The sequence below is a fragment of the Cydia fagiglandana genome, chromosome 6, assembly GCF_963556715.1.
Source record: "Cydia fagiglandana chromosome 6, ilCydFagi1.1, whole genome shotgun sequence".
In the NCBI taxonomy this organism is placed as follows: domain Eukaryota; kingdom Metazoa; phylum Arthropoda; class Insecta; order Lepidoptera; family Tortricidae; genus Cydia; species Cydia fagiglandana.
The window spans coordinates 9,899,220-9,916,812 of NC_085937.1; the positions used below are offsets into that span (position 1 = coordinate 9,899,220).

The following is a 17,593-nucleotide window of genomic DNA, read 5'->3' on the forward strand; positions in this document are numbered from 1 at the left end:
AACTTAACGCGACGTTGTCGTCTCACAGAATGACGTAACGTCTTATCGTTTTACACGCAATGACGCTTGTGATCCTACGGGACGAAGCCATGTACCATTTACACCCGTAGTCTTTTTATGACGATATAGCTATAGGAGCTCATTTAGTCTCATCGCTGGGCCACGGGCACCAAGCGGAATGTTACAAGGTCTTCAAACGAGACGACGCTCTTTATCTTACAAGACGCTGCCATGTCGTCTGCGGAACGACGCTTGTCGTCTCACGGGATGACACCATGTCGCCTCACCGCTTGTCGTCTCACGGGACGACGCCATGTCGCCTCACGGGACGACACTTGTCGTCTCACGGGACGACGCTTGTCGTCTCACGGGACGACGCCATGTCGCCTCACGGGACGACGCTTGTCGTCTCACGGGACGACGCTTGTCGTCTCACGGGACGACGCTTGTCGTCTCACGGGACGACGCTTGTCGTCTCACGGGACGACGCCCTGTCGTCTCACGGGACGACGTTTGTCGTCTCACGGGACGACGCCCTGTCGTCTCACGGGACGACGCTTGTCGTCTCACGGGACGACGCTTGTCGTCTCACGGGACGACGCCATGTCGCCTCACGGGACGACACTTGTCGTCTCACGGGACGACGCTTGTCGTCTCACGGGACGACGCTTGTCGTCTCACGGGACGACGCTTGTCGTCTCACGGGACGACGCTTGTCGTCTCACGGGACGACGCCATGTCGTCTCACGGGACGATGCATGTCGTCACAAGGACGACGCCATGAGGCGGAAGTTCCCGTACTTTTTATGACGGTGCCTGTAGGAAGGTCACTGCGTCTCGTCGCTGGGCCATGGGCACCGAGCGGAATGTGAAATTCATTCACACGGGACGACGCATGTCGTCACAAGGACGACGCCATGAGGCGTAAGTTCCCGTACTTTTTATGACGGTGCCTGTAGGAAGGTCACTGCGTCTCGTCGCTGGGCCATGGGCACCGAGCGGAATGTGAAATTTCTCGATCTTCTAAACATGCTTTGTACACGTGCTGCTCGGCTGAGTTACAAAAGCGTACTGAAGAGCAAGCAGCCGCGCGCTGGCAACCGGGCGACATTAGTACTTGAGTAGTGCGTTAGATGGCGCTACTAGTTGATGAATTCGCTAGATTAGGGCTGAGTTACAAGGGTGTAATCTCATATGTGGTTCAAGCGAAGGCACGGACACCTAAATATCTAGTTATACATATATTTTACTTAATAAAATATATTCCTAGCTATATTTTCTTTCACAAACAAATGCTTTTTTTATGGAGACTATATCACAGTAAAAAACATCAATATTACAGAGATTTAAACATTCGTTATAAAGTCTACAGGCACGCCTTATAAACATATTTCGTGCATAGCAAGTTCTGCTAAACGGGACAGCAAATAACTCCTTTTTGCGACATTTGCGCTGACGCGCACGAGGGACTTTTATATTTATTTTTTGAAGTAGTGAGGGAATCTCCAATTTAGAATTTAAGATTTTATAAAGTAAGACCGAGTCTACGCAGTCACGGCGGTCTTTAAGAGACTGAATTTTATGGTATTGCAATGAGGAGGGGTAATCAACATAATTTTGTCCAGTTCTAAAATCTAACGTTTTTACAAACTTCTTTTGAAGCCTTTCTATTCTGTCAATATGGACAGCATGAAATGGCTTCCAAACAGCACACGCAAATTCAAGACGACTTCTTACATAGCTGTTATAGAGAGTTATGTAACTAAAAGAATTTTTAAAGGGTTTGCAGACTCTTAAGATGAAACCTAATAGCTTAAACGATTTAGCAACTACATTATCAATGTGAGGAATAAATGACAACTTAGAATCCATTATTACTCCTAGATCTCGAATTTGCGTTACCCTATTTAATATTTTACCGGAAATTGTGTAATTATGATCAATATTTTTCTTTTTCCTAGAGAAAGTTATAATGCTACACTTTTCATTGTTCAAAAATAGATTATTATCAGTACAGTATTTCTCTAAGTTAAATAAATCCTCTTGTAATAAATAACAATCTGAAACATCTTTAATAATTTTAAAAATTTTGGCATCATCAGCGTAGAGTAAAACTTTAGAGTACTTAATGTAGTCGGTTATATCATTAATATACAGGGTGATTCAGGAGACGTGAGCAGGACTAACACTACGCATTTCGTAAATTATAAGCAACTGTTTCGTATCAGTATTAGTGGGGTTAACGTTAATTTTCTAGTCGTGTTGAAAAAAAAACTTATTAATTTATTTACGACATGCATGGTCACCCTGCAATTAGAATACTAAACTACCGATATTCTGTGTCAAATTGAATGTCATCACGGTCTGGTTACTTTTGAAAACTCGTATCTCACTCAAATTTGACAGTTTATTTCTTTGTAATCATAATGCTGTCATTACGGTTAAAGAGGTTTTATTATTATTAATTAGGTCTTGTGGGGTGACCATGATTGTAGAGAATTAAATTTGCCCTCGCCAAAAAGTTAAAAAATTGGAAAAAGTGTGGTTGTTTCACCTAAATACGACGGTGATCGATCAATTATCAGTTACTGAGTATGCAGGATTAGTCCTGCTCACGTCTCATGAATCACCCTGTATAACACAAAAAGAAGAGGCCCCAAATGGGATCCCTGTGGGACTCCTGAAGTGACGACCTTGACTTTTAATTGAAAAACGCTTTATAAAAATATAAAACTATTATTTATGAAAGCAGAAGAATATAAATGATCGTATTAGATTCATAATTGTTACATTTGCCGTAACTTATTTTTAAAATGTGTTATTCAATTAAAAGACACATCAAGATTGTTTACTTAATTTCTGATGCTAAAAAAACGAAGTATAACTCGAAACAATTCAATTAAAGAACTTGAATCTTAATTTATAAGGTTACATGTATCGCTTACCCAAAGAATGGCAAGATGGTGATGAGCTGCGCTCGACTGGTGCACTCCCTCAACTCCGGTTGGACCAGCAAAATGTGCCGCAAATACGCCTGCAGCGCTACTCGCCGGCTCTCCACGAGATGTGCGTCCTATTATACAATATAATAAAACGAATATCATAGCAGATTTGATTGCTGCAAGGAACTTATAACGACGGAATTTGGTAACTAAATAAAATTGTAGGAGTCTGGGGTCATTATTCCAGGAAAAATCTTAATAGCGCGATTCAGAATATTTGCTGCTGGCAACAGCGCCATCTAGCGACGAATTTGGTAACTAAATAAAATTGTAGGAGTCTGGGGTCATTATGTGTAATGTGGTTTGGTAGGAGTTGGGGACATTATCCCAGCAAAAATCTTAATAGCGCGATTCAGAAATTTTGCTGCACGGAACAGCGTCATCTAGCGACGAATTTGATAACTAAATAAAATTGTAGGAGTCTGGGGTCATCATCCCAGGAAAAATCTTAATAGCGCGATTCAGAATTATGACTACGAAGAACAGCGTCATCTAGCGACCAATTTGGTAACTAAATAAAATTGTAGGTGCCTGGGGTCACTATCTCAGGAAAAATCTTAATAGCGCGATTCAGAAATTTTGCTGCACGGAACAGCGTCATCTAGCGACGAATTTGATAACTAAATAAAATTGTAGGAGTCTGGGGTCATTATCCCAGGAAACATCTTAATAGCGTGATTCAGAATAATTGCTGCAGGGAACAGCGTCATCTAGCGACGAATTTGATGACTAAATAAAATTGTAGGAGTCTGGGGTCATTATCCCGGGAAAAAATTTAATAGCGCGATTCAGGATTTTTGCCGCAGGGAACAGAGTCATCTAGCGACGAATTTGGTAACTAAATAAAATTGTAGGACTTGGGGTCATTAAGCCAGGAAAAATCTTAACAGCGCGATTCAGAATTTTTGCTGCACGGAACAGCGTCATCTAGCGACGAATTTGACAACTAAATAAAATTGTAGGAATCTTGAGTCGCAGGTTATACAAGACTATACGTACCCGTTTTCGCAGAGTTTTCTTTGGAGGAAAATTATATGACGCTATGTCTGGATGTAATTTCTTTAGCTGCATATGGAGCTCGTGGAACTTAGCATATCGGTGATACACATTCCATTCTTCGTGACCAATTTTGAGAAATATCTGTAAATTGATCACATCAACACCTATACAAGTTTGCAAAAATCAGTGTCTCTTGAATTTTTTTTTCTAAGTTATAGTTATCTTATATGCAATAAGTGATCTTAAATAATTATGTTTATATTTACATATAATTTACTGAAGAATAAACCATATGATATGATCAATCTAATCTTATATTATAACTTATAGACACAGAGTTACATAAATATTACAATGTGAACTTTATTGTTAATAGCATAAGAGCATTTATAAATAGTATTGTTTTTCATAATAGAAACAAATAAGAAAATCTTAGATTACCTAACAGTATAGTATAATCACCTGGTAGACGTGGTAGGATTGAGTTTTCTTTCCGACCAGAAACGCGGTGGGGATATAAGCCTTCACATTAGTCTCAGGATGGTCGAGTATCTCGAGTTCCGATCTGCTCTCTAATTCTTGCAAACGTTTTTGTAGATGTTGATTGAATTCCATCAGCTCTGCGTGCATTTCAGCAACCTGTTGTAAATATAGCCATAAGAGTAGGACCATGAATTATATTAATATTGTATGTATGAATTATATTAGCGCAAAACAGCGTGGCTACCGAATTAAGAATGGGGCCGTATACCGTATGCCTAGCATATTTTTGGCGAGGAAATTGCATAAAACAGGGCGCGCTGGAGGATAACCCCACTACGGGTCGGGTTTCTTTGGTTATACTTTCGAATATTACAATAACTAACGAATAGAGTCTGTGCGGAAAGAAAAGAGTAGTAGAATGTATTGGTTCCCATATAATTCACGGCTCTTCTCTTTCCACACAGACTCTACCCTAATACACTTAAGAGATGTGTAAAATGATAAATGATAGCCATACTTGGACCAGTTTTTTCTCATATTGTTCAGCCTCCTGCTCCTCGCCGTTGTTTTTTAAAGCAACCCCCATTTCAACAGCAGACATGTACTGTCTTAATTGTTCTTTAAGACGATCGTTCTCTCTGAAAAAGCGGAAATTATATTTTATAACAACTTATCTTCTAAATAATATAATTTTTGATGGAGGATATTCAATTTTGATTTTGATAACAGTATTCAGGATCATATATTGTGTGTTCGAAGTCATGCTCACTTGCTTAGATCCAGAATGATTTTCTCTAATTTAAGTATCTTTTCCTTGCTTGTCTGCTCAATATGATTACACTTTAATTGTAAATTCAAATATTCCTTTTCTCTTATTTCTAAAATGGAGTGAGATTTGTCTTCAGGTACACTTTCGTCTTCCGTAAAACAGAGTTCCAGACAAGAAGTGCTCCCGTCAATGCTCCCCGCTACTTCCTCACTGTCACTTTCTGATATCTTTAAATTGTTAATACTCGATACAGATATATCATCTTTAGCAACATTGTTTGTATCTATGCTGTTAGATGACGAAAATATTTCTTTAGCACACTCTGACAATTTTGAAAGGATTTGCGATGGACTGTCTATGCCCTTCACACTATCTGGGAAAAAATGTCGTATGCTATTCTTATATTCAGAACTGGTCGGTTCACTAGTGGAAGCATGAGGAAGAGTTTTAGGATCCGGAGAGTTCAGGCATGTAGCGGGCGCGCTGTTCCATAAAGAGTCATCTTTCATACTTGGCGACCGTAACAGCTTTCTGTCATCTTTGGTTTTATTTTTCGAATCATTTTTGTCAAATGATATGACTTGGCGCAGCGGCTTCCTCTTTAGATTGGAAGGCTTTACAGGAGCCGGCAGGGATATGACTAGTTCCGCTTTATTTGTTTGATTTGCTTGCTGAGTTTCATTTAATTCCGCTCTATCAATTGATAGTGCAAACAAAATTGTTGATAATCCTAAAAGAAATATAAAACTTTAAGAATGTAGGTATTGAAGGTGTTAGAATAGAGCCTATCATTTATTACCGTTTAATAAACGGAAGCAGACAGACAGAGGTAATATATTTTTATAAAATAATGACTTATATCCATTTTTGTACAGTCGCCTTCAGATATATTGGAGCGGCCGAGGTGTTCACAATATCTGAACAAGCACTCTAACGCGTTGACAATAGAGGCGTGCTCAGATATTTGTGAGCACCTTGGTCGCTCCGATATATATGATGGCGACTGTACTGTAAATTATGGGATGAACGAAAAACTAAAAAAATATATTTGAACTCTTTTACAGCTGATTTGCAGACAGACAGAGACATAATAGTGTAAATACACAGGAGTTCCCTTTTTGTTGCTAACTTATGGAACTTGGACGGTATTAAATATTGTAAGGAATTACCTGAAGCCATGTGAGGTAACTGATATGCTAATTCATTGTTCCTGACTAATGCACCTTCTTCATAATACTCCATCAGAAGACCATGTGCTACCCAGCTTTGGAGATATCTGTCAATTTGGTAATATTTGTACTTCAGTTACATAATAATTTACTACTCTGGCAAATATTAACAACATATTAATTTAAGCCAGAATAAAACGTAATCTGATTGATGGGATACTAAACATAAGATAGTTTGGATGTGAGTCAGAGTCCCAGCTTGCTATCTGGTTCTCTGGAAACTAGTTTAGCCTCCTAAGGCCATACAAATGAAAAATGCAAAATTTTGACACAGAAATTTGAACCTACAATGTAGGAAATAAAGTTGATTTTGCGTTGTTGAAAAACTGAACGAAACAAAGTAAAAGCTACTATGTTCCAATCGAATATGATTAAAATTTTACTGAACTGAATAAGTACTATAGGTAGATTAGGTAGGACCTTGGGCCTTAGGAGGTTAGGTTATACTTAGTGTAGACAATGTAGAAATATTAAAGTAATAAAAAAATATAAGGAGTACAAATTAATATTTGATGACACCATAATAAGTTGATATTAATAAGAAAATATTTATAAAGTACATACATAAGTATGTAATAGTACATATAATTTGCAAACAATAAGATCCAATAAAACTTTAAATAGCACACCTTTCAAGTGATCTTTCATTTAAAGCAGCTCTAATGAAGGCCCTGAAGTACCCAAGTGGAGTGTTGATATTTGATAGAATTTTAAATCTTTCTTTCTCATGTTTAGTGAGGTGAAGACATGTGTAGCTCCACAATGAGTTTCCTGAAATAAGAAAATGAACAATGTAAGAATAACATTTATAAAAATACCTGTGATATATCATATAATGTAGTATCATAAAGTACGTACCAATATTGACAATGTTAAATGTAAAATTTAACCCAGCAGTCACTAGGGTCTGTAAAGCAGAGTTAGATAAGTTGGTTCTTATACCGTGACTGAGGACTTTTTCCCATTTTTCACAAAGCTGTACTATTCTGTAAAAAAAAAAGTAATCAATTTAGATTTAGTTTCATTGATTACAATAACACAAACACAATTTTGTTTCAATTAAACATGAGTTCATAATGTGTTTATCAAAATAGGTGGAACTGATATTGCTGTAACTCAATATCTTCAATGCATGCAGACTGTACTTTTATATCCCATTCATTGGTTAATGGCAAAAACTGTATCCTATATCCTTATTTGTCTTATTTCATCAACATTTAATTCTATCTATCTAGCCCCTTTGTTCTGAATTAGAGTATATCTCTAAGCTCAGTGTGCCGCTTGGCAAAGGCCTCCTTAGCTCTTTCCATTGAGGTGTGTCGTGGGCCACTCTTCTCCAGTTTGACACTTCTTCAATATTTAATTACATAACTATAAACATTTTTTGCAATTCACCTAAGTATACAAAAAAAAAACAATCACCTTATATCATCTTCTGTAGCGAGTTCAGCTTTACCTCCAAATCGGTTTTGACAATTTTGAATGCATGTCTGCAGCTCTTGTGATACAAGTTTAGATGTTTCTATCCGCTTCTTTAGTTCCTCTTTGGTGTCCATAGCATTAGCAATTGTACTTAATATTTTACTATTCTGGAATTGAGATTTAGGCAAGTTATTAGACACTTACCTATTATGCTGGTTAACTTCTTTACCAGGTAATAAAAGTCTCTGTTAAAGAAATGGACATAAATGTTTTCAAGCACTTCTAGTGTAGCTCAATTGCACTAAATATCATCTCTAACATCGAATAATTAAATAATTTGAATGTAAATTTGATCAAGCTTACCATTGTTTCAAACGAGTTCCCAGTTCATAGGCCTCATACAATCGTAAATATAAAAACCGAAATTGTACGTTATTTACTCCCTTAACATCATTAATACGTCGATCAAATCATAATTAGAATAAATTTACTTTTATCTGGTATTCGTATTGTGCCTTACAATAATAAACTGCCCATATTTTGTCTGACTATCCATGATTTCTGTCTCGCTCATCTGTCAAATTGTCAATCTTATTTTATGGCTGTGTTCAAAATAAAACAAGAAGATTTTTTTTATTAATGTCCTCTATAAACGTTGCGATAATCGAGGTGATTTGTAGTTTGTAATATTAAATATATCCATTACATTCGCGTGCGAGCCACGAGCCGAGTGTAATTGGTGGGCTCGTGGCTCGTCTCGGGGCTGGCTCGCGTGGAGTATGGAGTAGCGATTTTTTGGGCACGAGTCAAAAGGGCTCGCGCGGGACGCACGATTGCAGTTACATTAAATACGTGTTCGGCTGTCATTCGGTTACAAACCTTATACAGTGCCGTTTTCGTTTAAAATCGATTAGCTCGACTATCTTACGAGCTGTGGCCGAGACACGAGACGAGCCACGAGGCCGCGAGGTGAGAATGTATTCATTAGCTCGACGAGCTTATGAGCTCGAGGCGAGAACGAGACGAGCCGCGAACCGTCCACGAGCCGTCCGAGAGCCAAGACCGACGAGGAAACAGCTGCATTTAGAAATTTAGAACGAGAAAGTAGCTCCTTTCACATCTCGGAGTAATTAACAATGGAGCCGCCATTAACAGGCGTTCCCCTCTGTCGAAAATAGGCGGCCAATGGTCAACCATATGTATGGACTGACGTTTATCTGACATGACGTACCTATACATTTGATGTGCCCCTCCCCCGCAAAAAACGGCAGACTGTTTTGTACCGAAAATTTTAGACATGGCGTCTCCGTTATTAATTACTCCGAGTTTCACATATAGACCAGCGGTGGAACAAAAATGGGTTTTGATAACATTAAAGTTTTTTCTTTTTTGATATGTTATTGTAAGCATGTTAAATAACATTCATGTAAAAAGTTAGAAAATTTTAGGTGGAGCGTTCGGCCATATTTAAATTTTCAATTTTTGCTAAATAACTATGTCAATATAAAATTAAAGTTACAAAAATCTTTAACATATTCAATAACACTTTAATTTATTCACACTATTCGGTTTTTAGAAATCTGGAACAGCTGCTTTCTGGTGAACGTAAAAACAGGAATTATTATGTGAATACAGAATTAGAGTAGCTGATATTGCAAAATTACGATATTATCTATCAACTTAGTATACATGTAAAAAGTTAGAAATGTAGACAATGTGCTTGTCTAGATATTGATTTCTCGTTAAGCAGTATAGCCAATATTGAATTAAAGTTTGTAGAGTTAATATTACACGGTCATAATAAAGACCTTACTTCTCACACAAAAGATTAGAAATATAAAATCACGGCGACACTAAATACTGATACGTAAGTATGCATTCCGAGCTTATATTAAGTTACATTTCAAACGCGCGGCGTTTGCGCGCGCCGCGCTGTGCGCCGTGGCAGGAGGCAGCGATCGACGGTCGCGGGCTAGCGGTTAGCGCGGTGCCCTTAAAAATACGCAAAGCGTTTATAAAATTATTATCAATGGTAAATAGTTATTTTACACAGTACACTAATGGAAACTTACCTTCCCTTATTTATTTCTATATGTACTAGGGATTGCCCGCGGTTTCGTTTACGTAGAATTCGTTATCGTGTTAAGTATAGAAATAATAGATACATTTGAAAATTATTTTAGGTGCATTGTCATACAGATAACTACCCTTGTTAAAGTATTCTTCAAATTCAATACACAGGTGTCATTTCAATATAATTTTGCGTAATTTGGCGCTTTTAGGTTATAAATGACTAGCGACATATATTTTTTAAGAGCGATCATCTCCGATAATATTTACTTTATCATAAAATCAATTTCAAACTGACGTTATTCAATATTTATCATTTTAAAGTCAATATTACCAACCAACTGATCCAATTTACCTACGGTAACAACTCAAAATTTGCATCAAATTAAATGCCACTTTTCTTATCCGTTACGAACAATCAAGAGGGCCTTTACGAGCTGATGTGGTGAAAATTTTATTTAACCTTCGTCCCTTGAAACCTTCACTACGCTCAAGGTTCAACTTTACGAACCACTAACTACGCTCGTGGTTCAATTTTAGAATGTTTGAATTTGTGAATGTGCTTCCTGCCTCGCACAGCCAAACTGTGGAATGAACTGTCCGATACGACCTTCAAACCTTCAAAGACCCCCATCTTAAAGGTCGGCAACGCGCTTGCAACCCTTCTGGTGTTGCGGGTGTCCATGGGCGGCGGTAATCGCTAACCACCAGATGATCCGTCTGCTCGTTTGCCTCCTATTTAATAAAAAAAAAATGTTTCGCTTGTTTGGGTATCAATATTAGCACGAGCGGTTAATCAACAATTTTTCCCCTTGTAAAACAAATAAATAAGGTAGGTGAGGTGCAGGCATATGAGGCCCGGCGGGTAACAAGGCCCAGCATTCAAAAATAGCAGTTGCTCCCTATTATTCCCAATTATTCTGAATTTGTACTTGTTGCTAAGAAGGCCCACTGTCAGTGCAGGTAAAAAGGTCTAGTCCCGGGCCTCATTGAACGTATGAGATGAAATATTAGATTAAAATATTTTAAGATAATTTTCAATATTTTTAATCTCTTATTAATAAGGTCGATTTGAAGAAACTTCTATGAAATTATGACTTATAAATAACACTTGCACTGCGTGGGCTGTCAAAATTGCTGCAGACTTTTCTTGGTCTAACTCTAATAATTTTTCACTTGCTTTATTGACCTAAAGACGTTTTAAAGAATCAAAAAGTCTAATAACATTGAGGCACTTATACTTTTTAAAGGCAGTAATTAATTACAAGTGACTTTTTTTTGTTAATACATAGGTAGGTATTTACGATCATCATCATATATTTAAGAGTATGACTATTGTCGGTGGAGCAATTTCCATGTTTGGCGGTCCTCCGCCTTCTCTTTGACAGCCCGATACGACACGACTTTGATCTTTTCCTTTATTTGATCCATGTACGCAAAAAAAATACAGGCTTTTGATTATGGAATGTGACAAATGTTGGCGACAAATCGATCGTCTTTTGTTTTTAATGGCTTGTCAAAGTAAGTCAGTGCGTTGAACGTGGTTTTAACGCGAAAATATTTTTAGAGCTATGATTTTGTTATGATTTTAAAAGTTCGCTTACTCCGCAAGAGTGTAGTGCTTGCCTTCAAAATGCTTTTGGGATTGAAGCACCACATCTGAGCATCGTGAGGCGTTGGTATGGTGAATTTAGTAGAGACAGTATTATTCTAGATAATGATTTTCGTGAAGGTCGACCGTCCACGGCGATCATTCAAGGAAACGTGGCTACTGTGAGACGACTCATTGAAGAAAACCCACGAATCACCTATGACGAAATTTGAGGACAATTAGGGATAGGTATAAGACAAATACAAAAGATTTTACAAGAATATTTAAAAGTCGGGAAGCCTTGTTGTCTTTGGATTCCTCACGAATTAACTTCAGTCCAAAAACAGGTACTTTTTGACTGGTGCCGAGAAATGCTGCGTAAGTACAAGCAAGAAAGTTCAAATGCTGTATATAACATCGTTAGAGGAGATGAAATCTGGATTTACTGCTACGATCCGGAAAAAAGGCATTAGTCCAGTCAATGGGTCTTTCGAAGGTGACAGGAGGCCCATAGAAGTTCAACAAGCCAAAAGCGTTGCCAAACATTTTGATCGTCTGTTTTTTTTAAACGCGACTTTTTTGTACCGTACTTTTAAATAATAAAAGAACGTTAAATACTGAGTAGTACACTACCATTTGTGTGCCCGCAGTCATTGAAAAAGACCGCGAGAGACGACCGAGAAGCCGCATCCTCCTGCGTCATAATAATGCGTCCACCGATACCGCAATAAAGGCAAAAACATTTTTTAATTACGAAAACGTGGAAAATGTCTCTTATACGGATTATAATCCAGACATTGCACCCTGTGACTTCTATCTATTTCCCAAAATTAAGGATTTAATTTGGGGTTTGACATTTAAGACCCCGGATAAGGCAGTTACTACGTTTCATCACCACGTCGAAAACATGCAGTCAAGTGATTGGGCCTCATGCTTCCAAAAATGGTCTGAGCGAGTGAATATGTGCATAGAATGTAAAGGGAAACATTTTGAGAAGCAATAAATGTATTATTATGGTTATAAATGATTTTATTCAAAAGTTACGCAAAACTTTCAGTGCGGCCCTCGTATGCGTAAAACCTCTTCGTTAGTTTTCTTTTCTTTTACGATAGAATTGCGAAAAATATATATTTTGCAACGAGTGACGAATTTTAAAACACGGTCAAAGGGAGTGTTTTAACGTGCTTATTATAGCACCGGTCGTAATGTAGCACCAGATGTACTGTAAAAATTATGTTAAAAGATAATACTTACTGTTACGAATAAATATTTTTACTGTAAAAAAATATCCCACCAAACACATTTTCATGTAAATTTTGTTGCTAAGACGAAACCATAAGACTCGCACTGTCAAAAAGTTGTCAGATCTCTTGTCGAGCCAAGCTTCAAACTCTACAAGCCCTAACTTCACTAACTCTACACCTTAGTCAAAATATGTGGCTTGGCTGTTTCGCTACCGCCACATGGGCATAAGGTGAAAAATTTATTAAATTCATTATTTTTAGGGTTCCGTACCTCAAAAGGAAAAATACTGAACCCTTATAGGATCACTCGTGTGTCTGGCTGTCCGTCTGTCACAGCCTATTTGCTCCGCAACTACTGCACCAATAAGTTGAAATTTGGTATACACATGTAAGTCTCTAGCCCAAGGACATACATGTAAAGTAAATAATAGAAATTCAAATAAAGGGGTCACTTTTGAGATGAATGATAAATAGAAGAAAAAAAAACTATATCTTGTTATAATTAATATAAGAGAATTAGAATATGAATTAATATAACAGAATTTTTTTAGAATTTTAATTAGTATAAGATAGATATGTATATTGTCATGTTATTTTCTCGAACTCCCCATCGGCATACAAACCTCCTCAAGGTTTTGCCCACGATGGGTCTTGTAATAATAATGTACTTTATTTAGCTTATTGTTCAATAAATTAAAAAAAATATATATATATATATATATATATATATCAAACGAAGGGGCTCATTGTAAGAATCTCAGATATATTTTTTCGTAATTTTAAAATAAATAGTTTAGAAGTTATTTAAGAAAATACGCAAAAAATGACCATTCCCCTCCTCCCCCCTTATCTCCGAAACTACTGGGTCTAAAATTATGAAAAAAATACACATATTAGCTCTCTTCCTATAGATGACAGGAAAACCTATTAGAAATGTGCAGTCAAGCGTGAGTCGGACTTAAGTACCTAGTTTTCCGATACCTACGGGTTTTTTAAAGACTACTCACTTTTCTCTAAAAAAAATATATTGTTAAAAATTGTGTAATGTACAGAACCCTTGGAACGCGAGTGCGACTCGCATTTGGGCGGTTTTTGTATTATACTTACATACAATAGTTCTTGTAGAAACGAAACGGCCAAGCCACACACTTTTGGTGTAGAGCTAGTAAAGTTAGAGGGCTTGTAGAGTTAGAAGCTTGGCAAGAGATCTGATAACTTTTTGACAGTGCGAGCCTTATGGTTTCGTTTGGGCAACATTGTACATCAAAATGTTTTTGATGGGATTTCACTTCTTTTTGTAAGTTGTTTATGACAATCTTCCATCCCCTAATTTAAAGGGTTGGGGGTGATTTACTATTAAAAATCCTGAAATAAGTATCTGGGGGCATCTGTTACACAATGTACTTCTTACTGATTCCCCATATAACCCTTCACCCCGTAAGGGTAAACTTTGGGGTTGAAATCTGCCTTCACCCCGTAAGGGTAAACTTTGAGGTTGAAATCTATTCTATATCCTTCCCCATAACAATACCTATCTACGTACCAAATTTCAACTAAATCGGTTCAGCGATTATTGATTTCCCATACAAAATTAAACCCCATCTTCATCCCCTTAGGGATAAATTTTTTTTAAATTTATTTGTTGTTTGTGTACTAAAACTATCTTACATACCAAATTTCAGCTTCTTAGAGGACTTCAGGAAGTACCCGGTATTGATGATCATCAAGTGAGTGAGTCAGTGACGAAATCGAAGTTTTTAGATATGAATAAAATCTAAAGTATAAGAGCTATGCAATTGGTATGCTTAATAAGTCCGAGAACTTTGTTTATCTGGTATAATCCAACCCCAAGTTATGAGGGTTCCAAAAAACGACGAAGCGCTTCGAGAAAAGGTAGATAGTGCCCTTGCGCTTTTCTCGTCTTGGCGGGGGCACTGCTGTGCCCCCAGATGTTAAAAGATGAGACTACTGTAACTAATAAAGATTTATGTTTAGTTACCTACTATTTTCGCGTAAACTAGACAATTTTTATATCTTTAGTTATTAAGACCCAAAATAATTATTTTCACTTATTATAAATAAATCCTCCTGTTATGAAGTATCAAATATTGTTATTTGTATATGTATAACTCTTAAGTTAAAAACAATAAAATCTGTTATTACCTACAGTCAAAATGATTATTTTTTGCGGGATTAAGTAATACACTGGTAGTGTTCAATAAGGCCCATAATAGGACTTTTATAAAAGGTATATTTTCCAAGAGTATCGTGATATTTTTATAACTATTTTGGTATAATGAAGAAACTTAAATAAATGAGAAACCTATTTGAGTGAGTTTTTCATACTTCATATCCTGTTTATTAAAAAAAAACCATTTTAATAACCCTTTGACCGCCGTTGTCCGGTATAGAAGACAACGATAGACCGATACGCTGGCGCCGTCGTCTTGTATACAAGACAGATATTCAACCACTGAGTTAATGTGAAAATAATAACAATTGCAATTTCATTTACACTCGTGTTCATATTTAAGGTCTTTGTTTTTTCATTTATTTGCTTTTTAAGCCGCTATATAAATACCTTCTTTTATAATAAGGCATTTAAAAAAATTGCTCCAATTTTCAAAATTTTTATGTTTCTCGTCGCCGTTGTCTTGTATAAAAGACAGCTAGGGATGGGAATGTTAACTCGATATGGGAATTTTTAAAGTAAATATAAAGTCAGAAATATGTTTTTATCTAAGTATTTGAACACTTGTTAATCGCCAATTTTTTTCAACGAACAGTAGGTAACTACTTACTAGAATACGTAGAACGAGAGTCAGATAGGCATAACTATATTTAAAGTTCAGGCAGCTTCTTTAGCTCTATAAAGTAGAGTCAGACAAGTAAATTTGCCCTTGTAGATTGTGGACTATTTAATTGCAGAAGAGATAAATAAAAATAATAATTGATGTTATTTTATAGCTTAGTGGGAAGGGATACACCGCAGCGACCGCTTCGCACAAGAGTGGTACAGGGACATACCTGTTTATCAGACTTTAGTTTTTTGTTATAACATTGAAGTTAATGTGTAATTTTTTAATAACAAGTCGTTGAACGTTTTTTTGATAAGAGTTTACCTATAGATTAATGTAAACCAAACTGAAATTATAATGATAGATTCTAATTCCGGAATAATATCTTTCACTCATTAAAAATTCAACCCACGTGTAATTTTCACTAAAACAGTTCCGGTATATTGACTTTATCGACACATGATGCGCAGCTTTAACGTTACGCCAATAAAGTTTACGTACCAACAAGCGCTTACTCCGTTGACCTAGAGACTATTATTACTTGATCCGCGCGGAAACAGTCCTTGTCAGTCTGCACTGCGGGCAGTCCATACGCGCCGTTGTCTTGTATAAAAGACTTCTCGTACAGCCTAGTGCGGCGATATCACGTCTTGAATCGACATTGTTTAGTGGTTGTTTTTTATGTTAAATCCCTATATTTTAAACATTTTCGGGTGCAAAATATATGTTTAATTTTGGCAATTTGGAATGAAATTAAAACAGGATAAGAACAAAGCTAAATTAAAAAGATTTTTACCATAAATTGTAAATATCGATATCACTATTTGCAATCCCTAAACTTTTTATTAGTTGTTTACTTAAAATTTGCTCTGGCGTGTGAGTGAGCGTCTTTGCGGACTAGGTCCGGCGGCCAAAAGGTTAGGTGGGCTGTATATAGGCATATACGGCCCACACGGAATATACAATAAGGTAAGTGAGGCCACTTACCTTATTGTATATTCAGGATGTATACCGTGTAATATTGATCAGTTGGTTTATAATATACATATTATGATATTGACGTTGAATAGGACAGGACATGACAATAGGAACCAGAAATAGGTATAGTTGGTCAAACCAATTTGTCAGTAAATAAAAACAAAAAACTATATTCATCCTTTTCTTTTGGGTGCTAGTACTAGTGTAAGTCAAAGACAGTATGATGATTCTCCCTGTCTATGTTTGAAATGAGACAGTCCTTTGACAAACTATGTATAGTAAAAAATAGTTGTGAATATCTTGTACATTTTTATTACAATATTAGTCAAGATAATGAAATATAGCTGGTCAAGCAAATCTTGTCACTAAAAAAAGGCGCGAAATTCAAATTTTCTATGGAACTATATCCCTTCGCACCTACATTTTTCAAATTTGCCGCCTCTTTCTACTGACAAGATCTGATTGACCAGCTGTAGGTATTTTTACTTAATAAGATATTTTAATTTCACGTAATGTCCGCATCTAATTTATATATGTGCACGGTAAACAAACAAATGAATGATAAGAAAAGACAGACAGTGTTACTGAGCGGGAGGTGGGGCGAGGGGCGAGGTATAGGTAGGCTATGATAGGCTCTCGAGCGCCGCGCCGGCGACCGGCCAGCGCCGGACGCCGCCACTGACGGACCAGCGCGGCGTATGTATGAATTTCGCGCCTTTTTAACTAGATTTTACTATTACAATGCAAGCTACACACAGAAATTTCTTACTTTCCATAATATGGCTGCGTATATTATTTTATAGTAATAGACTTATTTTTACAGACTCTAATTCAATATTAGATCTTATAGGACAAAAAACGTATATTAATTCTAAAGCATATATCTTATTCTTCTAGCTTTTTAGCTTGCCTATTAACTTATAAATTTAGATATGTTGTTGTGGATTTATTAAACTTTAATTCAATATCGACAAAATAATAAGCTAATTGTAGTTTGACAAAGAAGCA

General features: G+C 36.7%; 1 protein-coding gene across 1 annotated transcript in view; it reads right to left on the reverse strand.

The window, feature by feature from the left end:
• The window catches only part of LOC134665141 (sorting nexin-29-like), a 34,095-nt gene extending 25,618 nt beyond the window's left edge, over nt 1-8,477 (reverse strand). The window contains exons 1-10 of the mRNA XM_063521985.1: nt 8,268-8,477; nt 7,905-8,071; nt 7,341-7,468; nt 7,112-7,253; nt 6,423-6,529; nt 5,254-5,983; nt 5,002-5,122; nt 4,464-4,640; nt 4,002-4,142; nt 2,946-3,073 (exon numbers count right to left, since the gene is read on the reverse strand). Of these exons, the coding sequence (XP_063378055.1) occupies nt 2,946-3,073; nt 4,002-4,142; nt 4,464-4,640; nt 5,002-5,122; nt 5,254-5,983; nt 6,423-6,529; nt 7,112-7,253; nt 7,341-7,468; nt 7,905-8,071; nt 8,268-8,270 (1,844 nt within the window). The 5' untranslated portion in view covers nt 8,271-8,477. The remainder of the gene's footprint in view (nt 1-2,945; nt 3,074-4,001; nt 4,143-4,463; nt 4,641-5,001; nt 5,123-5,253; nt 5,984-6,422; nt 6,530-7,111; nt 7,254-7,340; nt 7,469-7,904; nt 8,072-8,267) is intronic.
• Nucleotides 8,478-17,593: the final 9,116 nt, after the last annotated feature.